Source organism: Nycticebus coucang, chromosome 3 (genome assembly GCF_027406575.1).
Source record: "Nycticebus coucang isolate mNycCou1 chromosome 3, mNycCou1.pri, whole genome shotgun sequence".
Classification (NCBI taxonomy): domain Eukaryota; kingdom Metazoa; phylum Chordata; class Mammalia; order Primates; family Lorisidae; genus Nycticebus; species Nycticebus coucang.
Genome location: NC_069782.1, coordinates 29,238,758 through 29,255,460, shown reverse-complemented (window position 1 = coordinate 29,255,460; position 16,703 = coordinate 29,238,758). Strand labels below are relative to the sequence as shown.

Below are 16,703 nucleotides of genomic sequence, written 5' to 3'. Positions count from 1 at the left end.
CCATCATCCTTAATCATCAGAGAAATGCAAATCAAAACTACTTTGAGATATCATCTAACTCCAGTAACATTAGCCCATATCACAAAATCCTAAGACCAGAGATGTTGGCGTGGATGTGGAGAAAAGGGAACACTTCTACATTGCTGGTGGGAATGCAAACTAATACATTCCTTTTGGAAAGATATTTACAGAGCACTTAGAGATCTAAAAACAGACGTGCCATTCGATCCTACAATTCTTCTATTAGGGGCTTGGCACCTGTGGCTCAAGCGGCTAAGGCACCAGCCACATACACTTTAGCTGGTGGCTTTGAATCCAGCCCAGGCCCGCCAGACAGCAATGACGGCTGCAACCAAAAAATAGCTGGTCGTTGTGGCAGGCACCTGCGGTCCCAGCTACCTGGGAGATGGAGGCAGGAGAATCACTTGAGCCCAGGAGTTTGAGGTTGCTTTTAGCTGTTATGTCATTGTACTCTACCCAGGGTGACAGCTTGAGGCTCTGTCTCAAAAAGAAAAAAAAAAATTCCTCTACTAGGTATATATCCAGAAGACCAGAAGTCACATTAAAACAAAGATATTTGTACCAGAATGTTTACTTCAGCCCAATTCATAATTGCTAAGTCATGGAAGAAGCCCAAGTGCCTATCGACCCCTTGAATGGATCAATAAATTGTGGTATGTGTACACCATGGAATATTATGCAGCCTTAAAGAAAGATGGAGACTTTACCTCTTACGTGTTTACACGGATGTAGTTGGAACATATTCTTCTTAGCAAAGTATCTCAAGAATGGAAGAAAAAGTATCCAATGTACTCAGTCTTACTATGAAACCAATTTACAGCTTTCTTATGAAAGCTATAACCCAATTATAGCCCAAGAAGAAAAGGAAAGGGGAGAGCGAGGGGAGGGAAGAGGGGAGGATGGGCAGAGGGAGGGTAATTGGTGGGACCATACCTATGGTGCATCTTACAAGGAGGGTACATGTGAAATTTACTAGGTGTAGAATATAATTATCTTAACACAATAACTAAGAAAATGCCATGAAGGCTATGTTAACCAGTGTGATGAAAACATTTCAAATTGTATATAAAACCAGGACATTGTACCCCATGATTGCATTAATGTGCACAGCTATGGTTTAATAAAAAAAAGAAGAAGAAGTTGGCTCCCAATTTATGTTGGAATTAGCATAAAATAATGGGTCTTAAATTATAAAGAATATTAAAAGAGTCTAAAAGAAACCAGGCTAAAGAGCACTGAATATTTCAGAACTTTCCTATTATTATTTTCATTATTATTAATGACCACCTAGTGGTATATTTTAGGATACTGATGAGCCTTGACCTTGGATGCCATACCATCATGACATTATGAAGTGTCAGGAGAATTGAAAGCTTTTAGAAAGTAACAGCAAGGCTGAAGTTAACCCCCAACCAGTACACAGTTGACAGCAGCACTTAGATGACAAGGAGCAAGGGAAAAATGTGGTTGCAAAGGAAATCAAGATTCTGCCTCTCAATTCTCCTAAATCCAATTAGCATCTGTTTTCCCTCCCACCACTGTGAACCCCATGAAAGAAGACCCTGAAGGCCTTTCCTTTTACTTTCATTGACCACTGAGCTGAAGCATACTGATTTGTGGATTCCTTTAGTAAAAGAAAAGTAATCCTTTGTCTCAGTTCTAGATGGGAAACAAAATTATTAGGCACTTGCAAACTCTCTTTAGCTTCTGTTAAATCAGACATTTGGTGAAGGGCCTAACAGACTGCAGACCTTGGAAGAGGCTCCCAGCCCGCCAGAGATTCCAAAGGCTCTGCTGTCTCAGTTTTGTCAACCTGGTCTGCCTGTAGGTTAGAAAAATAGTAGCCAGCGACTGCCATGTAAAATAAAAATTTGGAAAGGGAATATAGACCAGTAAAATGTTAGTTATTTTTTACATCGGAAACACAATTCCTGAAAGAGTAGTTTGTGATGTTCTGTTTGCTTTGGTTTGGTTTAGTATCAAAAATTAGCTTTGACCTTTGGCTTGAACGGATACTCCTGCTGAGGGCTTTTTGAAATGGACGGTCTGCCACTATTGGGTGATTCTGAGCCCCCAAGTCCTTGGGTAGAAATTGAGATTTCTGGTCTCTGGCCCTTGGGGCATGGGTTGGCACTCTGTTTTCATCTTAGCTGGCAGTGCTGAGCTGGATCTAATCTCTTTTGCAAAGCCTAAACTTGCAATATCGGGCTCGCAAAGAACACTGTGTTGCTGTAAGTACTCTCCAGAACACAAAGCCAGAAGACATTTAGGCAGAAAGTCTCGACCCCATAATCATGAAGATGATTATTAGGAACTTTCCAGTAGGCCATAAATGCCCTCTTCTTTAGAGAGACATTAAGAAAACCATGAAGAAAGTGAAGGCATGCCTATTGTGTAAGGTCTGATTCATCAAAGAGTCCCCCCCACAGGTCTGGGGAGGGAAGGGAACAGGAGACAGGGGGAAGAGGGAGCAAAGTTTTCAGACAAGCAGAGTCGCCCCTGGACAACTCTGTTTGCAGTTGAGTGGTATGGCTTCCTGAAGAAGGGTTTCAGGTGACTGCCGGTTTCTACAGGGAAAGCAGAGCTGCAAGTCAGACACAAAATAAGAGGAAAAGTCAGGCCCTTCCAACGCTGCTGCTCCCCTAAGTGACTGGCCTGGATTTTTTATTGAGGGAGGGGCTGTCCTGCTTCCACTCGCCCCTGCTCCTCTGAGTGCACGATGGCCAGTCACGAATGAGAGGGGCATTTACAGAGGGAGTGGGCCTCAGCAAGCTTACCTGGAGGCCTGGACTCCAGGAGGAGATGGGGAACATATGAGAAAAGGTCAGAGCAGTTCTGGAGCTGGGCAGAAGAATTAGCAGCAAGGGTGGTGGAAAATGGGGGGTTTCAAGGACATTAGCTGCTTCCCCACCCTCCACCCTCCACCAGACCCCCACTCTAAGAGCTTCTCCGTGTTCTTTCTTGGACCCCTTTTCTCTCCCATATTTCAGTGACTTCAGCAAGCCTTCTTCCCTCTCCCCTGTATTATTTTTCTCCTCTCTAGCTTGAGTGGGTGGGGTTTTGCTGGTCACTGTCTTAAGCCACCCTAAACCCATTTCTCTAAGTAGCAGGAACCATGTTACTAAGCAAATGCACACATTACATAAATAAACACACAATGTAGGCCACTCTCTGGATTTGACTATCTGTGACATGATCCCCAAGCCTGAGTCTTCAGTCCTGAGACTCATCTCCCAGGTTGCCAGGGTCTGATTGACATGTTTGATGTCTCCAATTCTCCCTGTGAGCAACTTACACACAGATCCCAGAGCCACCATCCACTCTTCCATCCCAAACCTGCTCCTGTCCCTATGCTCCCACCTTCTGCACAAGGATGACTGTCCACCTGGTCAGCTACATGAAAACCCTTAATCACCTGTGATTCCTCAACCTCCCTTGCTCGTAAATATTGCAATATCTGTTGCAACCATAGTTCTTGAATCCAGCTTATTCCCTCCCTTCCAAAAGACTCCATTAGTCCAAAACTCCCAGTTTCGCACTTAGCGGTTGCAACAACCTTTTTCCCAGCCTGTGGCCTTTTCCACCTCCAATGAAGAGAGGCCACACAGGGTAGCCATTTAATTTCTCATCCAAACAGGACCCTTTTGAGAGTAAAAGCAGACACTGCTAACAATAACCTCAGGACAACAAGCACAATCCAGTCTGTCCTGGAGGCGTCCACATCCTTCTGATGTAGTGAAGCTCAACTCTAATATTGCATAGCCCTGAATGAAGACCTTTTCTCATTCATTGCAGCTCATCAAACAGATTTGATGCTTCAAACACACAGCAGTCAAGAGCTCGAGGCTCTGGCCCCAGCCAGCCATCCCTGTGAAGCCAGAAAAGTGGTCTTCAAGATGGAGTGTGAGAAGCTAAGGTGAAGCAGCACAGCTGACCCAGTTTGCTCAGCCCACATTCTTTCCCCACATACTCTCCATGTTTATCTAGGTAAAGTTCTGCTATGATCGTGAAGATTTTATCTCAAAAGACTTTGGGGGAGGTAGCAACAGTTAGACAATAAATGTTTTCATATTGTTAGAGTAAAAATTACTCTAACAATTGTTACATTGTTAGAGTTAGGCTACTTTTATGTCGTTTTCTTTGATGAGTCATTGAGATAAAGTTAAAATTTTCTAGATTTGATTCCTTGTATCCCGTTATAAAAACTGTTAGAATTGTAACTGAGGCAGCAGTTACAGTCGTGAAGAGGCTACTCTCACTGTTCTCCGGAATCGCTGCCCTTCTGATAATAAAGCTTGGTGGACCTATCCCCCGTCTCTGAGCACTGGCTGGACAGTGACAGGCAGCCAGACCCCTTTGTCTGGTAACCCCTGCTCTATTTCTTTCTCCCCTTCCTCTTGCCTCTCTCCTCCAGCTGAACTCAGAAACTTCTGAGTCTCTGCCTCTTCCAAAATGTGGCCTTTGCCTTTACCTTTCAAATGCTCCCTCCCAATCACTGCCAGTCTCCCAATGTCCAAACCCTGCCTAATTTTCAATGTCATCCTTAAATACCACCCCTTCTGGGAAGCCATTCCTATCTTAATATAGGAGGCTCAGAAGTCAAGCTGCCTGGGTTAAGATCCCAGCTCCATCATTTGTAAGAAGTGTGCATGACACATGTCACCTCCATCTTTGTTTCCTCATTTGTAAGACGAATGCTGGAAACTGCTGAGAACAGTCTCTGGCTTGTGAAAAGTACCCGAGCAGTGTGAACTATCATGACCTTCTTGAGATGTATCTCTCTTGTGTCTGTATACGCCTCACCACATTCTACCTGGTACTCCCACCTTCCCAGGATGAAAATATTTCGAAAATATTATGTCTTGTTAAGAGTAAACAAGACAAAAACAACAGAAATAGAAAATCACTGGGCCCCTCCCCTGGATAGGGAGGCCCTGTAGGCAGCCTATATGCCAACCCCAACTTCTTGGCAGAATTCTGGCATAAGGGTCACCCTCACCTGTCGTACAGTATTAGGATGGGAGAGGCAGCGAGTAAACACCCAGGCCACCTGTTCTGGAAGGGCCAGCATTGTTATGAGTGGAGACCTAAGGAAGTGACAATAGATCAGGGTGAGCAGGGGATCATAGGTCAAGTGCAAAGGGGGACAAGGGAAATTCTCAACAGGGAAGATTGTTTAAGAGCCCTGTGACAAGAAGGGCAGTGGCAGGTTCAGTGCCAAGAGTGAAGGACAGTGCCAAGGGAACTGAGGCTAAGAACTGAGGACCAGACCACTCAGACCAAGCTGCATGGACCATGAGGAAGAGATTGTGCTCCCTCCCGAGAGCAGGGGAGAGCCACGGAAGGGGTTTGGGCAGGGAGGCGGGAAGATCATATTTGCCCTTAAAAAATGCCTCTGACTGGAGCTCCTCTCCTAGAGGAGTTAAGCAAAAGGAATCCGCTTTCTTTCCTAAGGGGCGTCTCAAAGGCTGTGAAATCCAGATATGCACAGTGGAGACCTAGCGCAGAGGGGCAGCTCGGATGCAGGTGGTCACAGATTCACTTGACCACAGAATGCTTGCACTTGTTAATGAGCCACCTATGATTGCTAATCCGAGCCATCTACTATCATATCCTTAAGTCTTGTTCTCAGAACACCAGTTTGGGAAACACTGATTAGGCTTCCGTGAGAATCCTTGCTACTCATGTCTATAGAAACGAAATTTTCCCTGAAAACCCCTTCAGGAGAGGCTCCCTCATAGAATTTCCCTATAGCTTCTGAAGGCTGGCTTGTCAGTGCTCGTTCTGTTGATAATCTTATTATTTATTGAAAACTTGCCCTGGGTGCCTGACGCTGTGCTTCATATATTTTATCTCATTTTACCCCCATAAAGTCCCTCTAAATTTTGTTCATCTTTAAAAGGTAAAAATGAATTTTTGTGTGGTTTTAGGCAAAGGCACACTAAAGTCATCCGATGTGAATCTTAAATTCTTTGTCATTAATGTCACTGTTTTTATTTTTCCTTTCCTGATTTGCTTTGAAAATGGAGGGTAAAGGCATTCTAAAGCCATCAGCGAAGGCTCCCCCAGGGTCAGGTGTGGCTCCTCGGTAAAGCTGTAATTGACAAGCATGGGTAGCTAATTTTAGAAAATGTTTTTTCCACGAAGTAAGAGTGAAATAACAGATGATGAGATGATTCTGTATGCAAAGGACTCTTATTTGAGAAACCAGGAGATGGGAGATTTAATGATCAAGTACTTTTGGCCAGCCGCCCGGCTGTGCCTCCTGACCAAGCTCCTGTCAGCACAGGAGGCAGGTGCATCCGTAGCTGCTCCTCCCCCACAGCCCTGGGAGGAGGGTAACTGCAGAAAGCCTTGGGCTTGCTGCCGTAACACTGTCATCCTTCAGGAGTCAACCCTTCTCTACACGTTCCACATAGACAACAAAGAAAAGTGCCTCTTGGATAATTCAATCCCCAAATCTGGCCTGAATCATCCACAGAAGGGCCAGAGCTCTCCAGAGAAGCAGAAAGGGTTAAATTTGTTTTGGATAGACGGACGGATGTTCTCAGCACCGTCTTTATCTTAACAAGTATCTGGGCCAGTATGACAACTGACCAAACAGTAATAATGGTACTATTAATATTTCTATTTGTGTGAAATTCACTGAAAAATACAGATAAATGAAGATTGAACTAGCAAGGTTGTGACTGATAATGCCTGGGTTAGACTATGTGTCACATTGGGTTTCTTGACTATTCCCCTAGATAAAAAAGAACTTGTCCCTGTGAAACTGTCTGGTCCCCCCAGATCAGGGCAGACTCTGCCCAGATAAGCTTTCAATATAGTGGAAAGCAAATGAAAATATATGCCCTCTGCAGGGGCAGAGCCAAAAGACTGAGCGTGCTCGGTTCCTCTTCCCCATCACCAGTCAGAAATCATTCCTCCTGTTCTACGAGGGAAGGAGTGAAGGACAGAAAAAGGGTAGAAAAAAAGGTCTTTCTCCCATCTTTTTTTTATTTATTTATTTTTATTATTTATTTATTTGCAGTTTTTGGCTGGGGCTGGGTTTGAACCCGCCACCTCCGGGGCGGGCACCTTACTCCTTTGAGCCACAGGCGCCGCCCCTTCCTCCCATCTTTTTACTCCTGGTAATTAGAGTGAAAAACCCATCTAGCAGTAGAAAATTCCTTCTACTAAAGAATGAGGAGCGGGAAATGCATTTCCCTCAGTCATGCTCTAACAACCGCAGCACGGAGGGCCAACCCTTTACACAAATGATCACAGATGATGCCCGCATTTACCAGGGTGGGAAATACTGATGGTGTCCCCATTTTACAGGTAAGAAAGGTGGGACTTTGTGATTTTAATTGACATATCTACATTTGCCCAGTTCATAAGCCAGCACTCTGCTGCCTTAAATTGCTGTCAGTAATCCACAGGTCTGGTCTGGTCTCTATGAAATGAATCAGTTTTTCAAAGAAAGACTTTTTGTCTGCAATTGCAGGCTATAACTATTATGTAAAGTTATCTACAAGTTAGTGCTTCTGACTCCCAGGGGCTGGGAAGGACTTTCAGTGGCCCAGCCCTATGTTAGGAGTCTTTCCAAAGCTGCGTGGCCTCCTGCCTGACCACCGCCTCTGAGAGGACAACACACCATTGTCTGACCCCCCGCCATGCTAGCCGCCCCATACCCTGTGGACACGACCTTCAGAATTGGAATACGAGCCAAGGACTGGACGCACAGTTACAGCAGCTTGATCTAAATCCCATGTTTGCTTCACTTGGACTGTCACAGAAGACAAAACAATGAGGGGTCCACAAAGTAGAATCCATGGAGCTTCTGGGCCTCCAGTTCCCTCCCTGAGCTCCCTGCTGTGTGATCTGGAGAGACTAATCACACATTAACCAAGAGTTGTGCCCATTGGCAGAGTAGACAGCCTCTGAGATGGGCCCCCAGCAGTCCCCACCTCCTGGTGCTCTTGCCCTTCTGTAATCTCCTTCTCATGAGTGTAGACTTGTCCTGATAACTCACCTCTAATATTAGAATATAGTGAAAGTGATGAGATGCCCCATCCAAGGTTGGGTTCATGAAGACTGTGGCTTCTGGCCTACACACCAGCCCTGTTCTGGGTTGCTCCCCAGCTCTCGGTGAAGCCAGCCACCTTGTAAGCTGCCCCATGGTAAGAGTTACCGTGTAATGAGTAAGTACCATTCAGGAAGGACCTGAGGCTGCCAGCAGCCATGCCAATGAGTGTGGAAGCGAAGCCATTTCCACTTGAGCCATGAGAGGAGCAGAGCACCAGACAGTATCTGGGTTGCAGCCTTGTGGACACTCTGAGTCAGAGAGGCCAAGCTGCACCTGGATGTGGGACCCACAGAAACTGTGAGATAACAGCTGTTTGTTGTTTGAAGACACTATGTTTTGGAGTCACTAGATGTATAGAAATAGGTAACTAATGCAATGGGAAACAATTTTCATGGCTGGGCACCAAATGTTCTCAGCACAATCACCTTTTAATGTTCTCCCTACAGTGCAGGGATCGTGGAACTTTGTGGGTCCCTGATGCAGTGGGAGGCAGGATGGGGAAACATTTTCAGCTGATTCTGTGAGATCTGAAGTGTAAAGAGTTCTGCCTTCACTGTCCTGATATGCCCTCTGTCTGGCCAGGCACCTGCCCCTGCTACAAAAGCAAAATTGATACCTTGCATTTCCATCTTCATATCTGATGGCCTCTACCTAATTATAAGAGTAAGGATCTGTGTGTGTGTTTCTTTTCTTCCTCCAAACTGTATATCTACACATATCAGTAATATATTTTCTTTCAGATATTGACAAAAACTGTCAGCTCCAGGATATGAATAAATGAAGAGTACAGCATTGAAAAGAACTGTGTACTTAATAGAAATGTGTCTTTATTTGAGAGACTTTAAAGACATTATTACACGTTAAGTGTTAAATGGTAAGCGCTATAGCAAAAAAGGAATGAAAACCAGCTTTGCTTTACTAAATATCAATGGAGCACATCTGCAGCATATAGGATAATTTATTTCCTAACAGAACATGAAAATAGAAATATGAAAACAGAAATCATTAAAAGCTATTTCACCATTTATTGGTCATTAAGAGTTATTTTCGATACTGTCACTTCTCCATTATAATTGCCTCTCACCAATCTCATCTTCCTCGTATAGAGAAATACTCTTTGCAGACAAATACTCCCTCTTTCCCATTTTTTTGAACTTGAATGTCAAGCTCTGAAAAGCTCATGACCACATTTGGTACTGGAAAAGAGGAAATAAATGATCCTCTGTGAATTAACCCTACTATAAAAAGGCAACTAATCCACCCATCTTTCCCAGAGACTCAGAGAGATGATCACTGTGGATAAAGAATGATAACATTCCTTTTCACACACACACACGTACACACACACACACACACACACACTCAGTCTCTTCCCTCAAAGTAGCTGTATTTTTTCCCAGTTAATATTTGGACAATGATAAGAATTTGGATCTTAGAATTTACTTGATCACTGTGGTGATACTTAAAACCTCCTGGAATACAAATGATTTTGCACATAGGGACAGACTTTGCCATGCTAATAGCAGTCCAAGACCAACTTCACCAGAGGAGAAAGCAGGTACAGTATCCAGATAAATGAGGCACAGAGACCCTGACGTTCATGCATTGGCGATCACATTGCATGTGTGATACACGTATCATGTATGAAACTGTCACCAGATTGACCCTTTCCCCAAAATGCATCACTTGGTGCAGTTTTGGTCTCATTATAGCCATCTACACAAATGAGGTGGCTCCAGCCAGCCAGGTTACCATTGACAGAAAGGCAAGGTGGTGTGGATGAATGTCCTGCTCGCTTATGCACAGCTGCTAAATGAGGGGACTGGAAACAGGTACGTACAAGGTTTTGCCAGCTCTGCAATTCATCTGCTGCCCTCTGAGCACAGCAAAGAGAGCTTCATAACCACAAAGAGCTGGAACCCCGTACCATTAGTCTGGCCTGTCCACCTGGCTGCGGTATCAAAGGGCTCATCAAAGCCCCTGATATTCAAGTGACATGAACTGGAGGGTCAACAAGCCCAAGGAGATGGAGGCTGTTGTAAACAGTCCCTCCTGGGAAACTCTGGGTGTTTTAAAGCCCTGTTTGGATGGTCCCAGAGCCTCCGGAGAAGTCCATGATGTCTTCCTGCTTCTCATCAGAAGAAAATGGAGTCATTGGACAAGACAAGGAGGAGATTGCCATCCTCATGATGCTTCTGAGTCCTACACCCCATGCCAGCCTTCAGTGGAAAGCTGGGGCAGGAGGCTACCTGCAGAATGGCCTAACAATTAAGGAAGCCTGGAGTCACAGGACCTGGGTTCAATTCTTAAATCTACTCTTTCTTGTGTGACCTTGGGTGAATAACTCAACTTTTCCTGGGAAATAGGGACAAGTAAGACTTACTTATTTCAGCCTTCAAGGCCAACTCCCAAACAAGGAAGGTGTCAAAGACCCCTGTGCTGCCTGTGCTGACTCAGTTTGGTACCACTGCAACAGAGACATGAAACTCAGCCCCTTCTTAGCTTTCATACAAACATACACACATATCCGTGCACCACAACCTACAAGATTTCTGATTGTAGTGAAATTTGCTGAAGGCTGACAAAGGAGAGGTTTACACCCAGTAGTACGCTCCACTTCAAATTGAACTTCAGGGTCAGGTTCGACATTAGATTTTTCTGTTCTTTACATACTTTTTCAGCCCGATGAGCATCAGGGAATTTTATGAGCCACTTCCTACTCCAAGAAAGCCAACTGTGCCATATACGGCTGATTTCTTTCTGCCTGCACCCACCATCCCACCCCCTTTTCTGTCCTCTCTTTATCTTTCCATTTTTCTTCTCAAAAGCATAAAGGCATTAATCTCATTGCCTCATTCAGAGAATTATAATCATTACCTTGGCTCTCCTGGCTACTCCGGAAGCTAGCACCATCTTTTATCTACAAATACCTCACTGAGGTGGTTTTCTAACAAAGACGGCTTCTTCCCGAAGAGTCGTCCCAGCACCAGCTATCGAAATAATCCCTAAATGTCTTACAGCAATTGGATTATTACAGGATTGATCTGCAATAACCAGCCTTGTAATTGACTAAGCATCTCCTCAAACACAACCAGGAATAATAATTAAGCATATATCTTTTCTGTTTTCTTTTCCTGTGCTTGATATTAGCAAAATTTCATGGACTGCTCTTTACCACTTAAATATATATATATATGTATATATGTGCAGAAATGCTTTCTTTTGCTCTTAAAAACAGAAACTGGAAAAGCTATTAGTCTGATTTATACTGTCTTGAAAATCTAAATTAAATTATTAGCCCATAAATATATCAGCAGCTGAGATTATATATATTCTACTACAAGTTTTTTTCTAATGACATTAAAGACTGCACATGACATATTGCTAAGTGAAAAAAAAATTGCATGCTGCTTTTTGTCAAACTATTTTGATATTTTTATAAATAATTACTCACTATAGTCTTCCCTCCACACTGACCCATTATGAGCCTTTCTGGAATACAGGCAATCCCAATCAACCTAAATATGGCTAAACACCAATTTAGCCATATTTCCTCTTCTGCCCTGAAAGAGAGCATAACAGGACAGCCTTTGTTAAATGCGGTCTTAAAGTCAAAGTATACTACATTAAAAAAAAAAATTCTCCTTATCCATGAAATGCAGAAAATAAGAATATAAGTCTTTAGTTTTTCAGACAGTGCAAAAGAGACCTGTAAAATCTTTCCTAAGTTAAAAGTTGATTGACTTGGTAAGGTGTGAAGGGCTTAACCAGGCACAAAGGGCACTCCCAGGGTTAAACGAAATGTACAGCAATCAATACAGCAATGTCTGCTAAAAGACTAAGAAAATGGAAGTGATCATTTAACTATCCAGTGTGATGTAGTCAACCTTGCACCTGACAATGCTTTCACCATGGAACACAAGGCACAAATCAGTTTCTGATTATTATCATCTCTAAACCATAATCTGAAGGCATATTCCTTCCTGAAAAGAAAACAAAACATTAAATTGGTTAAAGTGCTCTGTGGTCATAAAAGTTTAAAGATGACTCTCTCTTTACACAATGACCCTAGATTGTATAGGAATTAATGTCCATTGCACTTTGAAAAAACTTTACATTTGCCATGTTATATACATAATGTGACAGTTATTTGTTCCTTCTCACAGAGTCCTCTTGCTTGAGAAAGGTTCATGAGTGTCATTTGAGAAAATTGAATCAACATTCCTTCCACTTAGAAAGAATTCTCGCTTTACAGAAAAAGCCGTGTTTTCTTTCTTTTCTTTGCATTTTCTTTACCGTCCTCAGAACCATTTTCAGAAGAGCAGAAGGTTTATGCCTCTCTGCTTCTAGGCTCCTGCTGTTTCTGTTTATTTACCACCTGAGTCTTAATTCCCTGTTTGTAACACCATAATTGGCTACTGTGGAGATAATTTTGACATAATCCTTCCAGAATTATGACAGGCACAGAGATCACAGGAAAGTGGATGAAATTTTACAGTGGGTCCTAAATGACAAAGAAGAACCAAAAATAGGGTAATTTTCAGCCTAATTATCTGTACTATATTACACTTAAAAAATAAAATTCACACGTTTATTTTCTCCTCAGTGAGCTTTTAAAACTCATTTCCAAGGTTATTATTGCTGTTATTAGCCTCTTCACAGCTAGAGTTCTAACAAGGGAGTCACTTTACAAATGTCAGAACTAAAAATTGGTTGTGTTGAACTGGGCGAAATGTCTACATATATCAGCAGGACTCCGGCACCACTCAGAAATAAATTTTACACCTAAGTCTCATCTCCTCCCTTTCTAAGGTAGAATGCTTGCTGCTGGCTCAGTTCAACATCAGAACGAACACATTCACATAAGCGTAAGCATTACCGTGAGCCTCTACTGAGTCTCAACGTAAAATGCAGAGCTACCCACCGTGCAATCAAAAGGAAGAAATAAACCCCACAATGCTTCCCTTGAGTGTTGGTGAACACAGATTGGCTGGTGGAGAGCCAGGGGCAGGCTTAGGAATTGCGAAACCTTAGCTGTGCCTGCTTCCTGGGTTTCTATGATGCCCAGTTTCTTGGTTTACTTTCAGTTTTCCACACTGGCTTCTATCCCTCAGAAACACTTAAAACCATTCTTCAGGCCAGTCTGATGATGTCCCGAAGACAGAGTTAAAGGAACCCGTGGTGCTAGAGACTGGCGATATGTTTTAGCCGAGCTATGTACCAATTAGAAAAACACAATTACTATTGAAATGACTGTCCCACTCCAGGTCACTCTCCAGTCCAAAACTAGAGGGAAAGACTGTCCTGCAGGCCTTCCAGAAGCAAGCTCTGGGGTGAACATGTGGCAGGGAACTGCAGGTGCCTAGGAACTGAGACCCTCAATCCTGTCTCCACAAGGAGCTGGATTCTTCAAACAATCATGTGAGATTGGAAGGGGAACCCCATCCCCACCCCAAGCTCCAGAAAAGACCATGAGCCAGCCAATACCTTGATTATAGCCTTGTAAGACTTGGAAAGCTGTGCCAGACCCCTGACTCACAGAAACTGTGAGACAATAAATGTGTGCTGGGTTGAGCCACTAAATTTACAGTAAATTTTCATGCAGCATTAGAGAACTAATGCAGGGCCGAGGAAAATATTCACATTGGAAAAACATCTGTGTGACCACTGGAAATCAAGGATTGGTGCAACCTATAGTCCCAAAATCTAAAGGACTTAATTCTTCTGATAGAGTCTAAGTAGTCCTGGGTCAAAGCACAATGTTGAAAGCTGCCCTCTTCCTGACAGCAACCTTTCTGGAAGGTAGAAAAGGGAACTAATAGACCCCCACCCAGTGACACTTCTGCATCAGTGAAGATGCATTTGGATGTGAACAAAGAAAAGCGTGACTCCAAGCATCTTAACAATAAGGGACATTTAGTAACTTAGGGAAACATAAATGGAGAGAAATTTCTTTCTAGAGTTTGAGAACAAGTTCAACTACTCAGGAATTCACTAAAGCCCAGTTTTGTTTTGTTTTGTTTAACTTTACTCTCCCTGTCACAATGTCAGATACATCCTACAACAGGCTGCTATAGCCTCAGAGTGTCTAGCAACAGTGCCCACTGCTGCCTGGGAGCTGTTCCTCTTTCACATCTACTAGGAAAGAGTGTCTTTGTCCCAGAATTCTCAGCAAAATCCCTGAGAGGCACACCGATTGGGCTGGCTTAGGTCACATGACCTTCTCTTCAACCAATCCTCACAGCCTGGGGATTGGAATGTGTGTTTGGCTTAACCAAGGTCAAGTGGCAACCATGGTTCCCACTCCCAGCCTCCCCCCCCCACAAGACTCAGAAGGGAGGACCACACTGGGAACTTGGGGGAAGCCCAGGCCTTTGAGACCTCTCACTTCCACCACAGTAGCAAGCTCATAGGCTGGTTGTGGCTATAGCTGTGGCTCTAGATCAGGTATTTTTCAACCTTTTTTAATCTCATGGCATACTTGAACTTATAGTTAAACTTCCACAGCACACATAAATTCCATTGATAAAAAAAAAAAAAGAATATACTTACTGTGCTTTGAACTTTGAACTTCTTTTGAAAATAATTTAATTAATGATATTTACATTTTTTCATGGCACACTAGTTGAAAATCACTGCCCTGTTTCCTTGTCACTTAGCCTCCAAAATTGCTGAGCAATTAAATTAAATTAAATCTGGTAGGGCCAGGCTGGATGTGGTGTCTCACGCCTGTAATCCTAGCACTCTGGGAGGCCAAGGCAGATGGATTCCCTGAGCTCACAGGTTCAAGACCAGCCTGAGCAAGAGTGAGACCCCATCCCTAAAAATGGCCAGGCATTGTGGTGGGTGCCTACAATCCCAGCTAGTTGGGAGGCTGAGGCAAGAGAACTGCTTGCCCCCAAGAATTAGAGGTTACTGTGAGCTATGACATTACAGCACTTTATAGAAGGTGACAAAGTGAGAGTCTGTCTCAAGAAAAGAAAATTAAATCTGTTGATTCAACTTCATTTTTCTCATTTCTTCCTTCCAAACAGATTCCATTGAAGATGTTCCGGTATAAACCTACACATTACTTTATAGAACCCCGTCCGACCTTTTCTTGACCATACATCAATGCCAGGCAATCAAGGCTATCCCTCTATAAGGAACAACAAATAGAACAGCTACAGGGCCTCGTTAAATAGCTTGCACGTCATAAGAATAAAGTAAACAAACAATGAACAATAAAAAAAGAATAAAGTAAACAATTGTAAGATGGCTCAGATATTAACAAAATATTAATCATCTTAAATGTGGAATTGTTGGACTTTCATAACCCTAAAACCTAAAAGGAAGCTCACATAAAAATCATACCTCTTTCAAACACCTAGAAAGAAAATATTTTTTTAGAAATCAGCCAATTCAAAGCCCAAAAGTGAGCAAACCAGAATGCCATCTTTTGGCACAGACACAATTTTTAAAGAACACTTTTTATTGAAGCAAAACATAAAACCACATGTACATTAAGAGAAGTGCATGGGTGTACAAGCTTCCACTGTGAGAATACACTCTGCTTCCAACACTCAAATCCGAAAATCGAACCTAAAAGCATCCCGGAAGGGAGACTCTCGACTTGCAGCCACCACCTTCCCCTCAAAGATAAAACCACTACTCTGACTTCTAACACCACGGATAAGCTTTACCTGTTCTTGTATTTAACATAAATGGAATCATATTGTCTGGCTTCTTTTACTAAACATTATGTTTCAGAGTAGATCTATTATAGAAATACATCTATGTCAATGTGTTCATTTCTCTGTTGATGATGGACATCTTATGCAAATGGGTCTTGGGATTGTTCCCAGATTGAGGCCATTACTTATCATGGTTCTAGAAGAAATAAAACCCCACCAGCACAATGATCAATAGAAACTTTAGCCTGTGTTGGGAAGACTATAGGGAGTGGCAGAGACTGTGCTAGTCTAATACCAAACAGGGAGCCTGTCTTCAGATCCAGTCCCTTGATACATAGGAGAGAATGGGAATATGAAGGCAGTGTTGCCAGACTGATTAATCTGAAAAGAAGATAAAAGAAAAGCTTATAATCTAAATGTTTCTATAAAATCTCCTAATTTCTAATGTTGGATTAATGTTCTCAAAGCCAAAAGCTCAGTCCAAAGCTTGCAGCTTCAGATATGAATATTCATGATAGAAAAACAGCTTGTCAGTCTTTAGATTCCAACTGGGGCACATCCCAGGTGACCCTCCCCTCAACCAAAACACCCCAGTTGAGAAACACGGAGAGTAGGCAACAAATTCTGCTCCCCTTCAGAAGTAGAGAGAAACTCCACATCATATTGAGATATAAAAAGCCATTTTTGCTACCAATGGGGTTATCCTGGGTCTTAAAATAGAAGCTGACCCTCGGGCATCCCTTTTCCCACCCAAAATGCCTCCCTGTCCCCATCTTCTTGACAGATCAGGTCAAAGTGGCACTATTTCTTCCTGATGATCCTCTTTGACCTTTCTGTAAGACTCTTAATTTTCTTCTTCAAGTTACAACCAGGGGTCAGAAAGTTTTGCATTAGGATCAAATATTCCATCACCATTGTCCCCTGGGAAGAGACAGTTTGAT

The 16,703-nt window shown here is 43.0% G+C and overlaps 1 protein-coding gene across 1 annotated transcript in view; it reads left to right on the top strand.

Annotated features, from left to right (window-relative positions):
• Positions 1-7,217: 7,217 nt before the first annotated feature.
• Positions 7,218-16,703, top strand: part of PLEKHG7 (pleckstrin homology and RhoGEF domain containing G7) — a 72,777-nt gene continuing 63,291 nt past the window's right edge. The window contains exons 1-2 of the mRNA XM_053583355.1: positions 7,218-7,308; positions 10,187-10,386. Coding sequence (XP_053439330.1) covers positions 7,218-7,308; positions 10,187-10,386 — 291 coding nt within the window. The remainder of the gene's footprint in view (positions 7,309-10,186; positions 10,387-16,703) is intronic.